This window comes from Hyaena hyaena, unplaced genomic scaffold, assembly GCF_003009895.1.
Source record: "Hyaena hyaena isolate Hyena2069 unplaced genomic scaffold, ASM300989v1 scaffold_20, whole genome shotgun sequence".
Taxonomy (NCBI): domain Eukaryota; kingdom Metazoa; phylum Chordata; class Mammalia; order Carnivora; family Hyaenidae; genus Hyaena; species Hyaena hyaena.
The window spans coordinates 3226267-3244528 of record NW_024080652.1 but is presented as its reverse complement, the minus strand read 5'-3'; the positions used below and the strand labels follow the sequence as shown (position 1 = coordinate 3244528).

The following is an 18262-nucleotide window of genomic DNA, read 5'->3' as shown; positions in this document are numbered from 1 at the left end:
CCCATTTCCGGTCCTGTAGCCCACTTCAGCCCTACAGCTAACTTCCATCCCTACAGCCCACTTCTGGCCCTACAGGCCTCTTCCTGCTCTGCAGCCAACTTCTGTCCCTACAGCCCACTTCCGGCCCTATAGGCCTCTTCTGGCCCTGCGCCCATTTCCGGCCCCCAACTTACCACCCAGCGGAGCCGCAGACTGGTCTCGCTGGCAGTCCGCACGGTGATGCTGGTGGGAGGCACGTCGGGGGGTGCCTGCAGTGTCTGGATGACCCTGGAGGACTGGCTGAAGGGACTGGCGCCAACGATGTTCACCTGCCTCATTCGAAATCTACAGGTAAAACCATGGGCACGGTTACTCTGTGGCAAAGGGCAACGTGGAAAGATGGACAGAACAAAAAAAACCTACAAGGTTCTCAGAAGGTGCAGGTGTGTGTCCACCTGTATCACGAAGGCTGCCACTCAGGATGCCCTCTTTCCACCTGGTTCCATTAAAAATGCAAACTGCATATCCAGCCCTTTCTCCCCAAAGCCTCCAAAGAACGATAAATTCACTGCACCTCAAAGATGTCACACTCCCAAGCATAGCATAATGGAATGGGTTTCATGGCCAGAAATCTCTGTCATCAGATGCCATTGGCTGATTCAAGTTTAGGGTAAGGTCAAGAGTTAGGGTTCAAGGAACCAGTTGACAGAACTGGAGTGTCAGAATGTCACTACCAAATGATGACCTCGAGAGTCTGGTGTCTGTTCAATGACCACGGGTGCCTGCACCCCAGTCTCTGTTGGCTCAGGAGAGGCACACTGGACCCAGAATCCACACCCAGGACCTGAATCCTGTTGGTAATTGAGACCTGAGGCAAATCAGACTCATCTCCATTTCCTTACCTATAAAAGGAGGGTGGGGCGGATATACTTCAAAGCTTCAGTTAATGTTTTCAGTTCTCTCTCTTATTTATTTATTTAAAATTTTTTTACTGTTTATTTTTGAGAGAGAGAGAGAGAGAGAGAGACAGATGTGAGACAGGCAGAGAGAAAGAAGGAGACACAGAATCGGGGGCTCCGAGCTGTCAACAGAGCTTAACATGGGGCTCAAGCTCACGAACCTCAAGATCATGACCTGAGCCGAAGTCAGATGCTTAACCGACTTAGCCACCTACGTACCCTTTCTCTGTTATTTATATGTACAATTACTTGGAATGAACTTCTGTCCAAGAAACATTCCTGAGCAAACATGCATCTATTACAGAGGCTGGAATAAGACAGGGACGGGGGTCTGTAGTCACAGTTTGCAACCTTCAAAGTAATTGTACAGCTGATACCAATTTCACATGGGAAGCCTGGGGGCCCTGCAGCTCGCTTTTGGAGAAAAATATTTCTCAAGAAGTGAGTGCATGGTACCTTGATTTGTCTGCTCTAATCTTAGGGAGGACATTAAACCAAACAGAAGCCTGAATAGCATCTCTCATTAAACATTAAAAAAAAAAAAACAAAACCGCTAATGTCAGTATTATACTAAAAAAAATGTTCTTTACAAAGATGTAATTTCACCTTTCACTCTCTGAATTAGTCATTCTTAGTCTTTTACTCCCTGATCTTATGAAATGTATCCGTCCTGGCATAACAGTGACATTATCAAACTCAACATCTGGTGATAACTGGAAATTTCATCTCAGTCAATGATCTTATGGGAAGTTATAACATCTCTAACGACTTGTGATCACGCTACCCTTTGTTAAGGCCACGGATTTACTGCCTGGATGGGTTTCAGGATCAAGAAGCAAAAGGTTAAATGGCATGTTAAGTGCTTGATTAGTGAGACCTGCATCTCCTGGGCTCTGGAGGGGGAAGCAGGGGATGTTCCCAGGAAGCTGCTTTGTTTACACCCAGCATGCTGACAGTCCCATGGGTCCCGGAGCTTTGTAAGTAGAAGCCCACCATCTTGGCTGCCTGTGGCTCCCCAGATTAAGCCTGACATAAGAGTGAGCCATTGCAGCTGGCGTTGAAGGAAGGAGAGCTGCTGGTTTCTCCTCAGGGATATACCCTCTCTTAGAATCATCCCGAGGCCTGCATCTTGCTCCTAAGGTTCAATGTACTGTTACTGCTGCTTAGAAATATCTCAGTTATGTGTACCGAGCTGCGGTTTGCTCTGCAGGCTGAAGCCACCTGTTAGCATTGCTGGCCTTCCTCCTGTTGCCTTCCATCTACCACCCACTGCTCTCACCTGTAGTGAGTGTAGGGCGTGAGGTTTGGGATCTCCAGAGTCTGGGCATCAGGCTCATTCTCCTCCTCGTAGAGGCTCACCCATTCCTCCTCGTCACCGATGGCTCCAACCTGTGGGAAAGAAGATCGTAAGATAGGACGGATGAGCCACATGGCAGATGCTGCGATCTATCCGTGTGCAACTACGTGGTGCGTGTCTGGTGGGGCAGACCCACCCCGGATCCTGCACATATACAGGTAAGTTGAATCTTGCACGTACCCTCAGTCTAAGCCTTGGAGATAATGGCTCCTGTCAGGACCAAGGTCCGGCCAAGGTCAGCACCCAGAGGGCAGGGCCTGAGAGTGACGTCTCTGGGGACAAACTTAATGATCCTCACGCCATCCTGTCTCCCTCCTGCCTGATGGGTAAGGGTGCAGAGAGAGGCCCATAGAGAAGACTTGGCTAGGATCCCCTGTGACCCCAAGTGGCCGGGTATCCTCACTTAGGGTCCAGAGCCATTTCCACCACACACTGACCACGGAACTTAGTCTCCACCCACTTGTGTCCCAAACACACACTCTTCAAAGAACCAGTTCTGGCCGCTGCCTGGGACCTAGACCAGCAGGCCAAGTCAAGGGAGCCACAGAGGCAGACAGCCAGGAAAGCCCTAATTCTGTATCCCTGTGTCAGGCACATTCACCACGTGCAGGCTGTGTGGCTCTGGGGGATCCAAGGGACACATGTAGAGGGAAGGCTAGGAGTGCAGGGGGCTTTCAGGCCAAATAGGCCGTGCGTAGGTGGGTCAGCCCAGGGCCCTGTGCTTTTAACTCTTCATAAATATGTCGAATGACACAAATGAGCAGAAATGTGCTTGTTAAGCTTGCAAATGGCCAGGGGGCTGGAGGACAGCACAAGAACCCGAAATCTTGAAAAAACTGGAGGGAGGTCCAGGGGGACGTGGAGGAGACTGGGCGAACACAGTGCTGCGCGGTCTGCTTCCTCCAGGAAGCTAAATGCAAACTTGAGGCTCTAAATACTCCACGTTGGACACATGGGAACAGTCTGGCAATTCCTCAAGAAGTTAAACATGGGATGACCATGGGCCGGTGGGTCTGCTCCCAGGGGGCACCTGGATGCTGGTCCTCTAGCAGGTACCCGAGTGCATGTGGTCACAGCAGCTCTGCTCACAGTGGCCACAGGGAAGGCCACACACAGAAGCCCATCGGCGGACACGTGGATAAATAGCTGTGGTGCGTCCACACTGTGGACTGTGCAGCTGTAAAAAGGAGCCTACAACTTGCAATGTGGGTTAACCCTGAAAACATGATGTGAAATGAAAGAAGCCAGAGCCCAAAGGCCACATAGTGTAAATCCGGAGTCAGGAAGCAGATCAGTAGGTGCCAGGACCTGCAAGGAGGGAACAGCGACTGCTTCACGGGGAGAGGATGTCCTTTCGTCATGATGAGAATGTTCCAGAACAAGGTAGAGGTGGTGGCTGCGCAACATCATGAATGCACTAACGTGTGAACTGTACGCTTTGAAAGGGTTAACTTTATGTTATGTGAATTTCACCTCCATTTAAAAAATGTTAAAATAAAAGGGGGGGTGACTGGCCAAAAACGTGTGGTGGAGAAAGGTCTGGAGGTCAGAGTTGATGCACGGCCCGGGAGTCAGCAAAGCAGCGAGGTGGTTGAATGGGCAGTGGAATAAGGAAAAGACGATGGAGTCAGCACAGCTGGGGGTAGTGGACAGCCTCTAGGGCCCTTGCACCAGCGGGGGCCAGTCTCCACAGGTCCTCAGCACTGTGACCTCCGCCGGAGCCCGCGGAGACACAGATGAAAGAGGGAGAGAAGAGACGTACATCGAGGAGGGATCGAGGGTGCACAGCATGCCCTTCTTGGAGAAGGGAGGGTCCGGGCTAGCCTGGGTTGGAGGAGCTACAGAAACAGCAGCACTAGGTGCCCCCAGGGCCACCACCAGCCTCCTCCACTGTGCCCGTGATGTGGAAGAGGACCCAAAGGAGAAGACTGGCCAGCACTGACCATGGCCTGGGTTCGTGCAACACTGCTAGGCAAACAGAGGTGAGTCCCCCCGGTGTGATGTCGGGGGCGCACACCCACATCCAGTGAGGAGCCCTGCCCAAGGGCCAGCGTCCAGCCCGGGGGAGCCCCTGCCCAGGTATCTGTGGGATGAAGGGAGGGGAGCTGACAGATGAACTACAGGGCAGGAAGTCACAGCTGCAAGCCAGACTTGGAGGGTCTGCAGCGGCTCTGTGTGGCTCCCAGACACCTTCCATGCTCCAGGTAGAGGGGACCACACAGAGTGGCGGGGCAGGGAGCTGGAGGGGGTGGGGGTGGCAGGGAGGGTTGGGACCACACTGTCTGCTCAGCACCATTCTAGGCATTAACAAGATTTATTCACGCCTTGAAGTCAAAATGCTAACAATTCAGTCGAATTATACTGAGTGTCAGGGACCCCCTCGATCTGGCCTCATGGGAGGGTATTGTGGTTTCTGAGTCCCGGTGACAGGTGTGCTCTTCTCCATGAAAGGGATCTTCAGGACAGCAACCCACTGCATCTGTACCATTTCTTGTAAGATGAGTAGGGGAAAAAAAGGAAAGAGAGATGCCTTCAGTTCTAGGGCAGTCAGTTCAAGACCTTTTATTTCCCGTTTGGTCCCTTATGGAGATGCCTCAGAGGCGCTGGGGAGCAGGGTGGCCGGCACTCAGGGCACCAAGTGACCGAGGCAGGAGCGAGCCGTGGGCACCTGCTCACCACCAGCCACGGAGGCGAGTGCTGTCGTGGAGTGTTCGTGTCCTCACGTGTCTGTGCGCAGGGTAGGGGGATGTGCACAGCAAGTGCCATTGATTGGTCGAATCCCCAGGCCCCAGGCTTCAGCGAAGCTACTCCATCCTGTTCCTCTCTCCCTGTGTCCCCAGCCCCACCCCTCCAGCCGTGGCTGCTTTGTTTGAGCTCCTGGTGCAGAGAAACGCTCCAGGCTAAGGAACGGCAGGGCCTGGCGGTGGCTCTTGGCCTCGAAGCCTGCGTGTTGGGATTCCATCTTTCTGGCGGCCTCACTGGCCTGGAGGCAGCCATCTGCGGCCTGCTGGCTGCCCTGACCCCATGGACATCAGCGGCCTGAATGGGCGCTGGGGGCTGGGAGCGTACCCTTGGCCACGCAGCTGCTGTGGTTGTTGGGGCTCAGCACATGGCCTCAGCAGGGTCTGGGTTCCACCCATGTGACTCCGAAGACGGGTGAGGCACTGGCCAGGCCTCCTTCTGATGCTGCCAGAGGGGACAGATGCTCGAAAGGCATCCTTGGCCTTTGCAAAGGTGGGAGAGGATGACACAGCGAGAGGCAGTGGCTGGAGTGGTCCCTGGGGGGCACTGGCCCACAGCTGTAGTAGCTCCAAGCCTGGAAACGTGAGGGGCCGACGCCTGCTTCGTCTTCCTGGGAAAGAAGTCCCCCTCCCACCCCTCGCAATGGAGACCCTCCGAGGACGGGGCTTCCGGGCCCTGCCGCCACGCTCACAGCCACAAGCCCTAACACGCCTTCTGAGAAGGTCACCGTAGGTCGAGTGCAGGGCCCGGTTTGCCGAGGGTAGCCTCCAGCTGTAGGGTTAGGATGAATGGACGGGGACCGCAAGGTCACACTTCCCTGCCTCCCCATGGAGCACTCTGTCTTCTTCTTAACCCGGATTTGAATAGGTGTCAAAAGAGTGGCAAGCCCAGGCGGGGGCCGCGTGGCTCCATGTGGCCCTGTGTGGCTCTGCCTGCCACGTCTGCCTGCAAAGCCCTTCTGTCATTACCTGGAGGCATCACTTAGTTGCAAACACTGCAAAGGCTCTTCCTGCTCTAGAGAGTGTGCCCCCTCCCCATTCCGGTCCTTGCGGCCCATGGGCTCCTCTGGGGCAGAGCGTCTGGGGTTTTGAGAAGCCTCCAGGAACACCCCTGCCCCCGCCCTCCCACCACAAGCTGCTAACTCTGTGCTCTCAAGGCATCTGCGTCCCCGAGGTACAGCGCTCCTCCCCCCGTCCGATTCTTTTAAAAACACGACTCTCATATGAATACACAGTGCAGGTCACAGATTCATTTTGCCCACCGGCGAGGGTGTTTGTTTTCCCTTTGGTCTGTGTGAGAGCCCCCAGGCGGGTTCAGGGTCTTACCCCTCGCTGTCTGCATCTCCCCCCCACCACCACCCGAGGCATCATTCCCAGGGGCCGGCCCAACCTGTTGCCTTCGCACATGAATGTGCAGGAGTTCAAAATCAGTACTGAAACTACACTGTCTTGCGCTGAGCTCCAGAAGCAAATTATTACCGAAAATGGAATTTCACTTACACATCTCTGAAGGGGGGCAGGTAGGAGGGGCGCTTCAATTTCTGTATTAAAAGGTTTACATTTTGATCTGAAGAGACCAGAATCTTTTTTTCATGAGAAACAGAAGTCTTTTGACACTTGCCGGGCTCCTCTGGCTCTCTGGTGAGATTTCAGAACCATCACGATGGAGTGTTCTAGAAGTAACTGGCTGTTCACTAATGATGCGCTGGACACACAGCGTGGCAGCTTTCTTTAAGATGAAACAAATCAGAGCTCCTTGGGGAAGCTGGGATTTTGATGGGGTTTTCTTCTTCTTTTAAAGCAAACAAACAGCACTTTATGATACTTAATACAAAAGCAGAAATGCTACACGTTTCAAATACCACTCATCAGGGGATGGTCGTTAGGATCCATTAGGGAGCTGCTGTCCTTCCGAAAACATTGGGACTTGCTGCCCCGGCCACGCTCCTTCCGGAGGGCTCTCGCTGGCTTGTCTGCCTCCGTGACTGGCTGGGGGGCTGGGCTCCTTTGGACATCGGTGCTCATTTAATTGCCTGGGGGTGGGTCCCAGGCCCTGCCACCCTTGCCAAATGGGGTTTGCCACCAGCACTGGGGCTGTCTGCCCTAGGAAAGCCCTGTGGTCAGCAGGGGCCCCGAGGAGTCATGGAAGCTGGCTGGCCCGGGCAGAACCCCTGACACCCCACCGAGGCCCTGGAGGCCAGAGGAATGGCTGCTCAGAGGACGGTCATTAACCTCGTCCTCTGAAAGGCAACGGCACACACGGAGAGGAAGCACAGGAACAGGAGGGAGGCTGTGCTGGGAGAGGTGGGGGAGGGAGGCTGGATGAGACAGCCCTGCTTTCATCCAGAGCTAAGAGAGGGGAAGAGACTCTCCAAGAATTCCTTCCAGGGAACCCTGCCAACCAAGTGCACCCTGCTGGCTGGAACTCTGGTGTCAGCAGGAAAACTTGCGTGTCCAGCAACTTCCACAGTTACCGAGCCCCCTCTTGCTCTGAGCGCCGTCCCCAGTGCCCCAGCCAAACAAAGCCCCCCAGTGAGGATGTGGGAGGGACAGGCGGGGCATCTCTGCATGGCTCTGCTAGCAGGTCGCCCATGGCCAGGAAGGGGCTTAGGTGGTCCATGCATCTGGAACCCTGATGAGTCCTGGGAGGTGTCCCTGCACTTGACCGAGGAGGGTTCGTGCTTTGCCATCCCTCCTGTTCACAGCTGTGCTCACTGGTTACTTATTTATTCTTTTATAATCGTTTAACTCTCCCTCCATCTGCAGAAGCAGGACGGTGACCTGGGTCTCCTACCATGGACCCAGGACTTGGGTTCTCCTGCCCCCTCTGGCTTTCTAGCTTTGTCTTCTCTGGTTCCTCTGCCTCAGTGACCCCAAAATGAAGTGGCCCTGCATGTGTGTCCTGCCCTCCTCCTTCGCCTCCCTCGGCATCAGTCTCCTTCCTCCTAGCATTTGGTGTCCCTGCACCGGTGGCTCAGACCCCTGTGTGTGGGCGGCCTTCGTATTAACCACTGGGTGGATGTTTCTAAGTTCTGCTCCTGTCTGAGCTGGCACCTCAGACCTGACACGTCTGCTGCAGTGCCTGCTCTCCCGACCCAGCACCTTGTGCGCACCCCTGCTCTGATGGCTGACATCGCGCCCTCTGTCATTGAGGATGGAACACATGGAGCGGCTTCCTGGTCCCGCTCCCCCCCACCCTGCCCCGTGCTGGTGGGCGGAGCCCCTACAGCCTCTCACAGCAGCCGCTTGACTCCAGGGAGCCTCCCTACCTTAACACCAAAGATTCAAGGCTGCTGATCGCTGGCCGCAGGGTCTGTGTGGTGGCCACTGGCTTGGGGAGTCTCTTCCCTGACCGGCAGTTGGAAAGCTGCCAATCTGGTGGGGCCCTGACCTGCCTCTTGGTGAAAGGGCTGGTTCTGTGACAGTTACCCTGTGCAGCACACCTGGGCACGTCCCTTAAGTACAGGCCCCTGAATGCTGTAGCCATGACAGGGGGTTCAGCACGTGTGGGGGGGTATACTCAGCACAGCTGAACTCCAAGGTCATCTCTGCTGCTCTGTGCTCCAGGCTGTCCGCGGCCTCTTCTGTGCCTGTCCCACCCAGTCCTCCCTGCGTTGCCTCTCCTGGCCACCCCCAGGGTTCCCCCACTTTATACACAGTCTCCAAATGCGCCCCTACCCCAAATAGCCTTCTAGGGACAGTTTTCCCGTGTAGTGTTCCCCTCCTGTGAAGAGGCTTCTCCCGCAGGCCATCCGTGCACCCATGACAGTCCCTGCTCTGGGAGCCCAGGCTCTGAGCTTGGCTGCCTTAGGTCTGGGGGGCTGGTTGTGTGCAGCCTGGGAGCAGGCTCCGACTGTCCCCCAGTCCCCCCTACCCCCCGCAGTCTCTCTCCAGCCTGTACTGGTCTCTCTAGTGCAGGTGGCCTCCCTGCGTCTGTCCCTTCCCTCCCATCCGATATGACCCCTCTCAAGGACAAACGGGAACACCCACTCCTTCCTGTGCCACTCCTCTAGATCCTGAAATGCCAGTGAGGACTTGGGCCCCCCTTCTCGTGCAGTGGCATGCAAGGGGAGGGTCGGGAACGGCACAGGGGCGTGAGAGCCGGCCCGCTACCTGCTGCCTGCTTTGTGATGCCGGGGCCTCAGCCTTGCCTGGAACGTGAGGACAAAATGACTTCCCCTGGGGCCATCATCTCCACAGCACCCTGCTCGGACACCAGGAGGTGTGGTTTCCCATGATGCTTTTGCACAGAAACTAACCAGGCCGTTCCCAGGAGCCCCAGCTCCCCCTTCCCCTCTTCCACTGTGCCTGTGCACACCCTAGCTCTGCAGCCATTTGGCCTTCCCTGCAGGTGCATCAGCCACACTTCTGGTTTCTGCATCTGATCCCTGGCATCTGGGACCCTGCCGACCCTGGAGCAGCTGCTTCTTGGAGGAACACAGCCAGGGTCTAGAGAGAGCAAACGACTCTCTCTGGTACAGACCACCAGTCCAGAGCCCACACTGTAACCCCCCTATCCACGGGGCTCTTGAGCTCTGGTCCACTGTCCCCCAGCCCTAATCACCAGGGCCAGGGACCAGACGAACAGCCATTGGGCCCTAGAGCCCCTCACACTACTCAAACTGGCCGGTCCTCAGCCTGCTCGCCCTATCTCGACCGCTCCTTCCCACGGAAACCCCAGTAAGGCTCTGCTAACTGCTCGGAGTGCCCTGCACCAGCCTCACCTCTGCAGGAGCCCTCTGTGAAGTTCTGGCCAGGCCTCCAATTGCCTTTGGATTCTCTCCTAGCAGCAGGACTCATCTGCATGAGTCAGATTAAATGCCCGCTGTCCCTCCCACATCCCCACCCTGGGCTGTGAGGTTCTGGAAGTCTCTATAACCTGGCGTTGGGCACCAGACCAGAAACCTGTAGAACAGGAAGTGCTTAATAAATGTTTGCTGGATGAATGGATGACTGAATGAAACAAATATAAAACCTGATAACCGGAAAAACAGAACACGTGTGAACCTAAAAATCCAACACTAGAATTAGGATGAAAGATTCGGCTCGGTCCTCAAGAAGAATAGAAAAATATTACTCTTGCAAACTTAATTTGGTTTCCAGTTGTGATTTCTATACATGTTAACCTGTATTTCCTGAAAATGACATTTGTGGTAAGACGTTTCCCTAGGTCCCTACATGCTCTGTCACTTACACTACCATATTTTCTGCTGTGTGGTATTTTTAAAAGTCCCATAATAGGATCTAAAAGGATCTGATAGACTAATGAGCAAGAAGGCTGGGCTGGTTCAAGCCTTCATCTTGTATACATTTCCCCTGCTGGTCGAGAAATCTGGGAGAAAAGTCATTGTCAGGGTGTTCTCAGGTACAACCAAGCAAACAATAAACACCTGGAAATACCCACGTGTGACGTGCGGTCACCTAGCATGGCTGTGCCTAAGCCGTGAGCCACACATGCTGTCCCGGAACAAAGAGGAGCCCAGCCTGGCACATTTATCCAGGTGACCGCGTCACTGTTGAAGGAGCCATTAGAGCTGGTGACAGCCTTCCTTTGCATACTCGACAGACAATTTAGAAATAATGTCACTCTTTTTCTTCCCATTATGAGAAAGAAATTCAACTAGTCAGAGTTTATTACGGCTGAGATGCTGACAGATACGCATGAAAAGGGCCACAGACGGCTCTAACCTCCATCCCTGATGAGGGAAGGGGGAGATATAATTAGTAATTAGAAGTCTCCACCTACAGATCGCCAAGTGATGAGGCAAAAAATGTCTGGCCTCTGACCCTGTAACAGGACACGAGGGGAATCCTTTCCAACATCAGAGGTCCAAGAGCCAGGTGGGCGGAGAAACGAGGGCAGGAAATGCTGCAGCAACACGGAGGCTCTGCCCAAGAGTCGACGCTTGGGGGTGGCCCGCCCCCCCAACAGGCTTTTCGGGCACTCTCCTCCCGTGCAGCCGGCCTGCCTGGGTCTCGGGTGAGTGCCCACAATAGGACAGACAAGGTCCCCGGCCTCACCAAGCTTATGTTGTCTCTGGGGACTCTGTAACCGTGAGACAAACTAAGAAGAAACTTTCTGTGGAAACGGAACAGGGGGGAGGGGCTCTGGCCCCTGCCGGCCTGTCTGCCTCAACCCTTGGGTGGGACTCGAGCCTGGTGTCCTGGCTGCGCGGGGTGATGGACACAGAGCGGGCAGTCCCCCTGTGCGCACAGGCGGCCCACACCCTCCAGACTGGGGAAAGTGGGAGCTGCTGAGGGCTGGCAGGGGAGCTCCCTTGCTGTTCGCGACATAATGTATCCTGGGAAAAGGAGGCCAGGGATAGTTGGACTTGACATTTTTCAAGCTGTGGATTTGGGTTCCACGTGAGTGAGTTCTAAGTACCAGCGGCTTGACCCCCAGCTGGCCCTCTGGGCTCTTGGAGCCGGGCTGCCTGCCAGGAGCTCGGGCCCCTTCCCAGCTGCAAACCCTCACATCCCTGGGGACTCAGCCCTCCTCAGTTCTCTGGGCATAGAGCCTGTCCTGCCCCAGCTCCCTGGGCCCCGGGCCCACTCTGGCCTGGGCCTGCTGGACTTGCCAGATGTTTCCAGGTGTGGACCTGCCTCCTCCCACGGGCCTCCCCAGGAATGCAGTCTTTTCTCAAACATTTGCCTTGGCTTGATTATTTTTATTATGAGCTTCCATTTATCGAGCGCCTAATATGTGTGAGTCCCATGCTCTCAATGCACTGTTACTGCCACCACGTGCCCCAGTGTGCCGGTGATCACACCTGGCCAGTGCTGACGAACTCCCCCACATTCATCAGCCGGGAGCCCGGCCTGTCACCAACATGCCTATGGTCTTGCTTTGGCGCCGTGCTTTGCCACTCGGCCTGTCTCTTCCTGGTCTGGCCTCCGGCCATCCAGACCCCATGGGTTCTCGCCAGTCCTGCCCATCTTAAAAAGGTCAAGGGCAAAGCTGTAGCTCTAAGTATCTTGTTGCAAAATCCTTGTTATCTCTCTCAGCCTCCCTATTTCCAGATTTGCTCTTTAACATTCTGCTGGGCTCTTAAAGAGTAAGAAGTCACTGAAAATAATAAAATAGTACACACCTCCTACTGTCAAATGCAAGGTCTTCATAAATTCAGCCTCCTCGGGGTGCCTGGGGGGCTCAGTTGGTTAAGCGTCCGACTTTAGCCTATGTCATGATCTCGTGGTTCATGGGTTCGAGCCCTGCGTCGGCCTCTGTCCTGACAACCTGGAGTCCGCTTGAGATTCTGTGTCTCCCTCTCTCTCTGCCCCTCCCCTGCTCACGCCATGTCTCTCACTCTCTGTCAAAAATAAATAAGCATTAAAGAAAAATTAAAGAAAACGACAGCCTCCTCTGAGCCTACAGCCGTCTGCTTCCCCCTATATGGCTGGACGTGAGTCTCTGTCCTGTTTGTCCGAGGCAGGGCTGTGTCTTCCCCGGAGGCTCTGGTTCAGCACCGCACAGACTTGACCATGGGGTGTGGACAAAGGTGCAGAAGGAGGCAAATCCAGCTGGAGGGAGTGGAGAAGAGCTACGATCCCAGACTTCTCGGGTAACACACTGGCCTAAAGCCCTGGGCAGGTTGGGCAGGAAGGGAAACAGGGGCTGTATGGGTGTCAAGATAAGAGAAAGCCGATGCCTTGTCCCTTGGACATGTTCTCTGCAGCTCGCCGCTGGGAGAAATTCACGGAGGGAGGCCGTGGCTGGCAGGGTGGGGCACGTTCACCCGGCCGCCAACGGGAAGGAAAGCAAAGCCTGGCCATGCACTCAGCAGCCCTGCGACCCTGCCCCTCGCCAGGAAGTGCACTGGAAGCAGAGAACATCACTCGGCACCTCGGATTCTTCCAGGAGTGTCTCTCTGCCTGCCACCGCTGTGGACACTGGAGCCACCCGGGGCATCCGTGACGCCCCACCTGCTCTGTCTCCGCTACTCTTTAGTTACCGAGAGAGCACAGTCGGCAGACTTGTGCTTTATTTTATTAGCCCATAACACTCTCTAAAACAGTTCCTTTTACAAAAATGGTACTATTATGCACAAATAAGCACTAAGTGGGCTTTTCCCCCTCCCCGTTTTCGGAATGGAAACAGCTTTATTGGTACCGCCAGCATCTTCATTACAGGGGACCTGCGTGAAGCAGTGTTTTGAGAAGACTAGATGTTACTTTGGCTATTAGAGCAGAGCGAATGGCTGCAGATGGCAGGGGCTTACAGGGGTGCCGAGAAGGCAAAAAGGAGCGGCAAATGAGAACATATAACATTTGCATTCTCCCTTCTACATGTGACATAAAAACGGGGGAAGGGATGTTTTGCTCACTCCTGTAGTCAAAGGTTACTAATTAAGCAAAGCATTCCCGAATCAGAAATACCTATAAAAGCGGATTTCTACAACTTGAACCCACATCTGAGCATCAGCTTATTACATGGCCCTTTAATGTGCTGCTCCGAGGGTTAGGGCCTTTCGTCCAATAATCACTGGAGACAATGTCGAGTAGTACGAGCCTCCTGGTGCGCTTTAAAAGCAGTCAGAATCTAAAGGAAACTTTTCTGCAAAGACGGTATGATTGAGAAGTGGGTCAAAGGGAAGAAAATGCTGCTAGTCTGTCATTAAGTGTTTGGTAGGAGCCAAATCCTCCAATGTGGAAGGCCGCTCAGCCGTTGCCTGTCCCGACCGACCTTCCTGGTTCCTCGAGATGGGACCCAGACACCATCTCCTTCCCTGGCCTCCACCACCACCCGAACCAGTGAAGTCTCTCCTCCCATGTTCTGCCAGCACCCGGGCCCCCTCGGAAATCACCCCCTGCTTCCCGTGTGAGGAGTCCCTGAGTGGCTGACCTCTCACTGGACCCAGGGTTCCTGCATCTCATTCCTCTCCGAACGCCGGCCCCTGGCCAGGCACAGAGCAGCTGTGACAGGGGATACTGGAGTCTCACAGCATGGAAAGCCTGGGTGCAGCTTGCATCCGTCCAGAAAGAATTAGGTAAGGAATGTTCCAGAAGCTTTCACCTATCCCGGTTATAGTCTCAAGGGCCCTGTTGCTCTGAGTTTAGGAGAGTTGAAGCCTGGCTGGACTAGGGAACACACCGAGATGCTTTCGTAGGAGCAGCTGGGTGAGCTGAGGCGAGGCTTCCTGCAGGGAACAGGACACGGGCAGTGCAGACCAAAGTGAGGGGCACAGGTCAGGGACATAGGCCGTGCTGCCCCGCGGGCTGGCAGGTACCCAGAGATTCCATTTGTTAAGTGCCTCTTTCTTAGAGAGAGCAGAAGCACCTAGAGAGCAGTGCATCCTAGAAAAACCAATATGACAAAGTGATTGAATTCTCTAGCAACCTCTCAGGACAGGTATTAATATCTCAAAGAGCAGGAGCTGGGTGGCTTGCTGGCAGCTGCCCGGCTGGGACATGGCAGAGCTAGGATTCGAGGCCCAGGCTCTCTGACCCCCAAGCCATGCCATGTGCCCTCATGTCACTGACCATTTTGTCTGGACACCATGTATTCTCGTGGAGCCTGTCCATGGCCTTTCCTGGGGGGGTGAATCAGAGGGTGATCCATGGAAAGTGGTGAGTGCCCAGGAGGTGGCATGAGGAGGGGGCAGGATGGGGATTCCAGAAAGATCTCATGGCCAGAGTCCTGGGCCTGAGAGGGAGAGGGGGGCTGCAGACCTGCTCTTCCCCTGGGGAGTATTAGCAGGTGATGTGGATGGGCTAGAGTATATTCTGCCTGGATCTTGTAGAAAACTGGACCCTGGCCTAGCGATGAAGTGTCTGCCAGGCATTTAAGGAGATGCCCATTTGTTCATTTTTCAAGGCACACTCTCTGCTGTATGCCTCTGAGGTTGGTCGGAACAGGTCGCAAATAAAAGGAGGGTCAAAAAAAAAAAAAAAAGAAAAAGAAAGAAAAAAAAAACAAAAAGAAAGGGAGATTCGTGCTAACCTTTGCCACAGCATCCACATCATCATGGAATTTTCTTGGGATAACTTTGTATATGATTAAAACCAGTCCAATACATTCAACCCAAACTGAATGGATTGGTACGACATACACCTCGGTAGCGGTCTGTTGATGAAGTCAATCCAGATGTTTGAGGAAAAGGGCATCTTTTTCACGTGGCCAAGTGCTCACCAGAGGAGGGCACACCGGCTCAGTGATGGATGCGGTGCAGGGCTCCCAGCACACTGAGCGCTAAAATGCCCGTCGCTTGTCTTCTGTCCTAAGGAGCCCAGGAAAAGTCTTTAATCTTTACCTTCTGGGGTTTGGAACTAAGCTTCTTTTTACAGATGAATATTTATGCTTTAGGAACACTGAAACACAGTTCAGATAATGTGCTTTAGGGGGAAAAATTCTCTTTTGGTTTGAAGTTTAAACTATCTGTATTGCTACCAGAATTGCTAGACATGCTGAGTTAATTTCAAGACACCTTCGAGAGAATATGTGTCAGGAACCTCCAGTTCTAGCAGTGTGGCAGACTAGATAACCTTTAAGGTTAGCCTCCCACCCCCAAAGCCAGTACCAGATATGGTATAACAGATGTCTTCTTAGATGCCTGGCCAAGTGCTCCGGGAGCAAGGGACACACCTCGAGGACCATGTACGTGCCATGTGAAGCTGTGGCCAGACGTGTTGCAAAATCTAAGCAAGTACTGTCTGTGTGAGAAGTTGCTCCTAATAATTATAGCCTTTGGGGACACAGAAAAACATGGTGGACGTGACATACTGGACATAATAACAAATACGACTGGCTCGGAATGAAGGAATTTCAGAATCCTGGACCTCCGGGAGGAAGGTGGAGATGATGTCTAATTAGATTTTGATAATTTGCATTTGCATGTTACAATTTTAAAGGCAGCTGGTGGGGGAGGGGCGTCAGGACCTATGTCCAAGCAGGTGGCAGCCTACTCAGTGGGGAGGACTGCCCACACACAGGGGGATTTGGCAAATCGCTAAATAACTGAAGTTAGTGGGAGCTGAAGAAGGACTAGTGTAAATGTGGAAAGGGGCGGCTTGAATAAGCAGGTGGTTCTAAACTGTATTTGGAGGTGCTGGTGTGAACTAGTGGTTTTCAGCGTATATAGACAGATACAGAAATGGACTGAAGTGTAGATGTGTGTGCACCTGAGCGTGTGTGTTTTCCAGCTCTGGGCACTGAGGAGGCCTGGACGCAGTGACGCCCAATGGCAGTGAGCACATCTAGTGCCCGGATCTTGGTTTCTAAATGCCACTCTGCACTGAAAGGTCCCAAGTTTCCTTGAGAAAGGGCTGAAAACAGAGAGGAAAGAATAAGATGAATCTAGAACACCCAGCTGTGCCAAAAAGCAAGGCTGTACTTCGAGTTGCAGGGGTTTATGGGGAGAACATGAAAACCAGGTGGCAGGGCCCCCCCGACCAATGCGGGAGCACTGGGGCATCAACCAGCATTAGCAATGACAACAGAGGATTGGAATCTGTTAAGGAAAGTAGGAATCCATGAGTCCACACTGATGTAAACGAATGAACGAATAAACAAACGAGAGTAAAACTGTTTCCTACATTAAAAAGTCCAATCAATAAAGGTAAAAGAAATTATTCAATTAGAAAGGTCCCTAGTTGGTGCCCTCACTGTACTAATTAATTCAAGCAAGAAATTTCAGTGGATGACAAAACCCACTGTGTGGGAAGGGGAAGGAGATTTTCAGAGAGTCTTGAACTTCAGCACAGAACACTTACTCGCTGTGAAGGGGAGGAGAGTGGCTTTACTGTGGAGGAACCTGCTGACCCCATTTTAATTGTGTGAGCTAAATGGACTCCACCAGGCGTGGGCCCTGTCTATGTCTTATTAACCCAGCAAGAGGCAGTAGAGGAACCCAGCACCACTTCTGTGACATCTGACCAAAAATGGATAACCTGACTCTAATCCTAAACAAATCTACAGACCCAAATGGAGGGGTATTGTAGGAAACGAATGGCCTGTAACCTCTGACGCTGCTAAGGTCATGAACATCAGGGACTGGCCAAGGAACTAATCCAGGTTGAAGGAGACTGGGCAGGCATGACAGCCAGGGGCAGCGCGTCATTATGGGCTGGCTCCTTCCCATTGAGGGCATGTTGGGACAATGGACCGAACTTGTATGGGGTCTCTGAGTGAAGGGTAGTATTCTTACAATTTTTCAGTAGTTCTGAAATACTTTCAGGGCAAAAAACAAACATGAACTTCAGGGGAATCTCAAACTCCAGCTAAAGCTCTTAACTAACAGCTACAAACTGAGTCAGTGAGGAGCACAGAAGCCCGGGGTGCACGCCTGGGGAATCTGTGTTGCTGGGCAAGGGTTCCGCACTGAGGGCCTTCATCACACGGGATGCTTTCAAACAGACCTGGGGGAGCACGACCCCTGTGGAAAGGCACAGAGCCTGCCCAGATCATGCTGCCCTGGGAGGAGACACGGAGAGGCTGGATCACCACGTCCCACTTAGAGACCAGGCGCTCAGAATCACTGCAGTGGGAACAGCACGGCAGGGGCTGTAGCTTTTAATTCACTGCTCCACCCGGAAAGTTGTCACGCACCTGGCAATCCCCCAACCCTTGCTAAGGTTCAGCCAGAATTGGGAAACAAGAGTGCCTTGGGAAGACGCCCCTGAGGCTCTGGTCAATGCCCAAGCTCAGAGTCAGCAGCCCTGCCTCTCACATCGCCTGGAGGGTGATCCAATCTTTGTCTGTGAAAACTGTTGAGAAAATAATCTATTGATCTTAAAAGCCAAAGCAAGCACCAGAAAAGGCCAAGTTCACTTAAGGACGTGAATACAAAAAGTCCTGGCTTCAGACTTAACCAAATGGAAGAGGCACCGTGATCAAGTTGTTTATCCCAACCCTGGATTGGTTGGACATTATCAGCACACGTCATTACCGACAGAGGACAGAAGAAAACCCACGAATGACTCAACAGATGCAAAATAATATTTCGATGAAAATAAACTTATTAACGATTTTTTAAAAATCCTAAAAAACCCAGGGAAAAAACCTCCTAGCAAACCAAGATTAGAACAGAATGGTCTCAATGCAATACAGGCCAGTTATAAAAATGAACAACTGACCAACCATAAATGTTTTAATGTCATAATTGATGATAACACGTTAACAGAATTTCTTGAAAGTTAATAATACAACAAACGTTCTATCACTGCTCCAATTCAATACATTATGGGAGGATCTTTTCCCCCTCTTCCCCCCCCCATCAAGACAATGGATT

General features: G+C 53.1%; 1 protein-coding gene across 2 annotated transcripts in view; it reads right to left on the bottom strand.

The window, feature by feature from the left end:
- Positions 1–18262, bottom strand: part of SDK1 (sidekick cell adhesion molecule 1) — a 500361-nt gene that overhangs the window by 107362 nt on the left and 374737 nt on the right. For both annotated transcript variants that reach the window (XM_039226081.1, XM_039226082.1), the window contains 2 exons: positions 2218–2327; positions 174–324 (listed from right to left, as the gene is read on the bottom strand). In XM_039226081.1, the coding sequence (XP_039082012.1) occupies positions 174–324; positions 2218–2327 (261 nt within the window). The remainder of the gene's footprint in view (positions 1–173; positions 325–2217; positions 2328–18262) is intronic.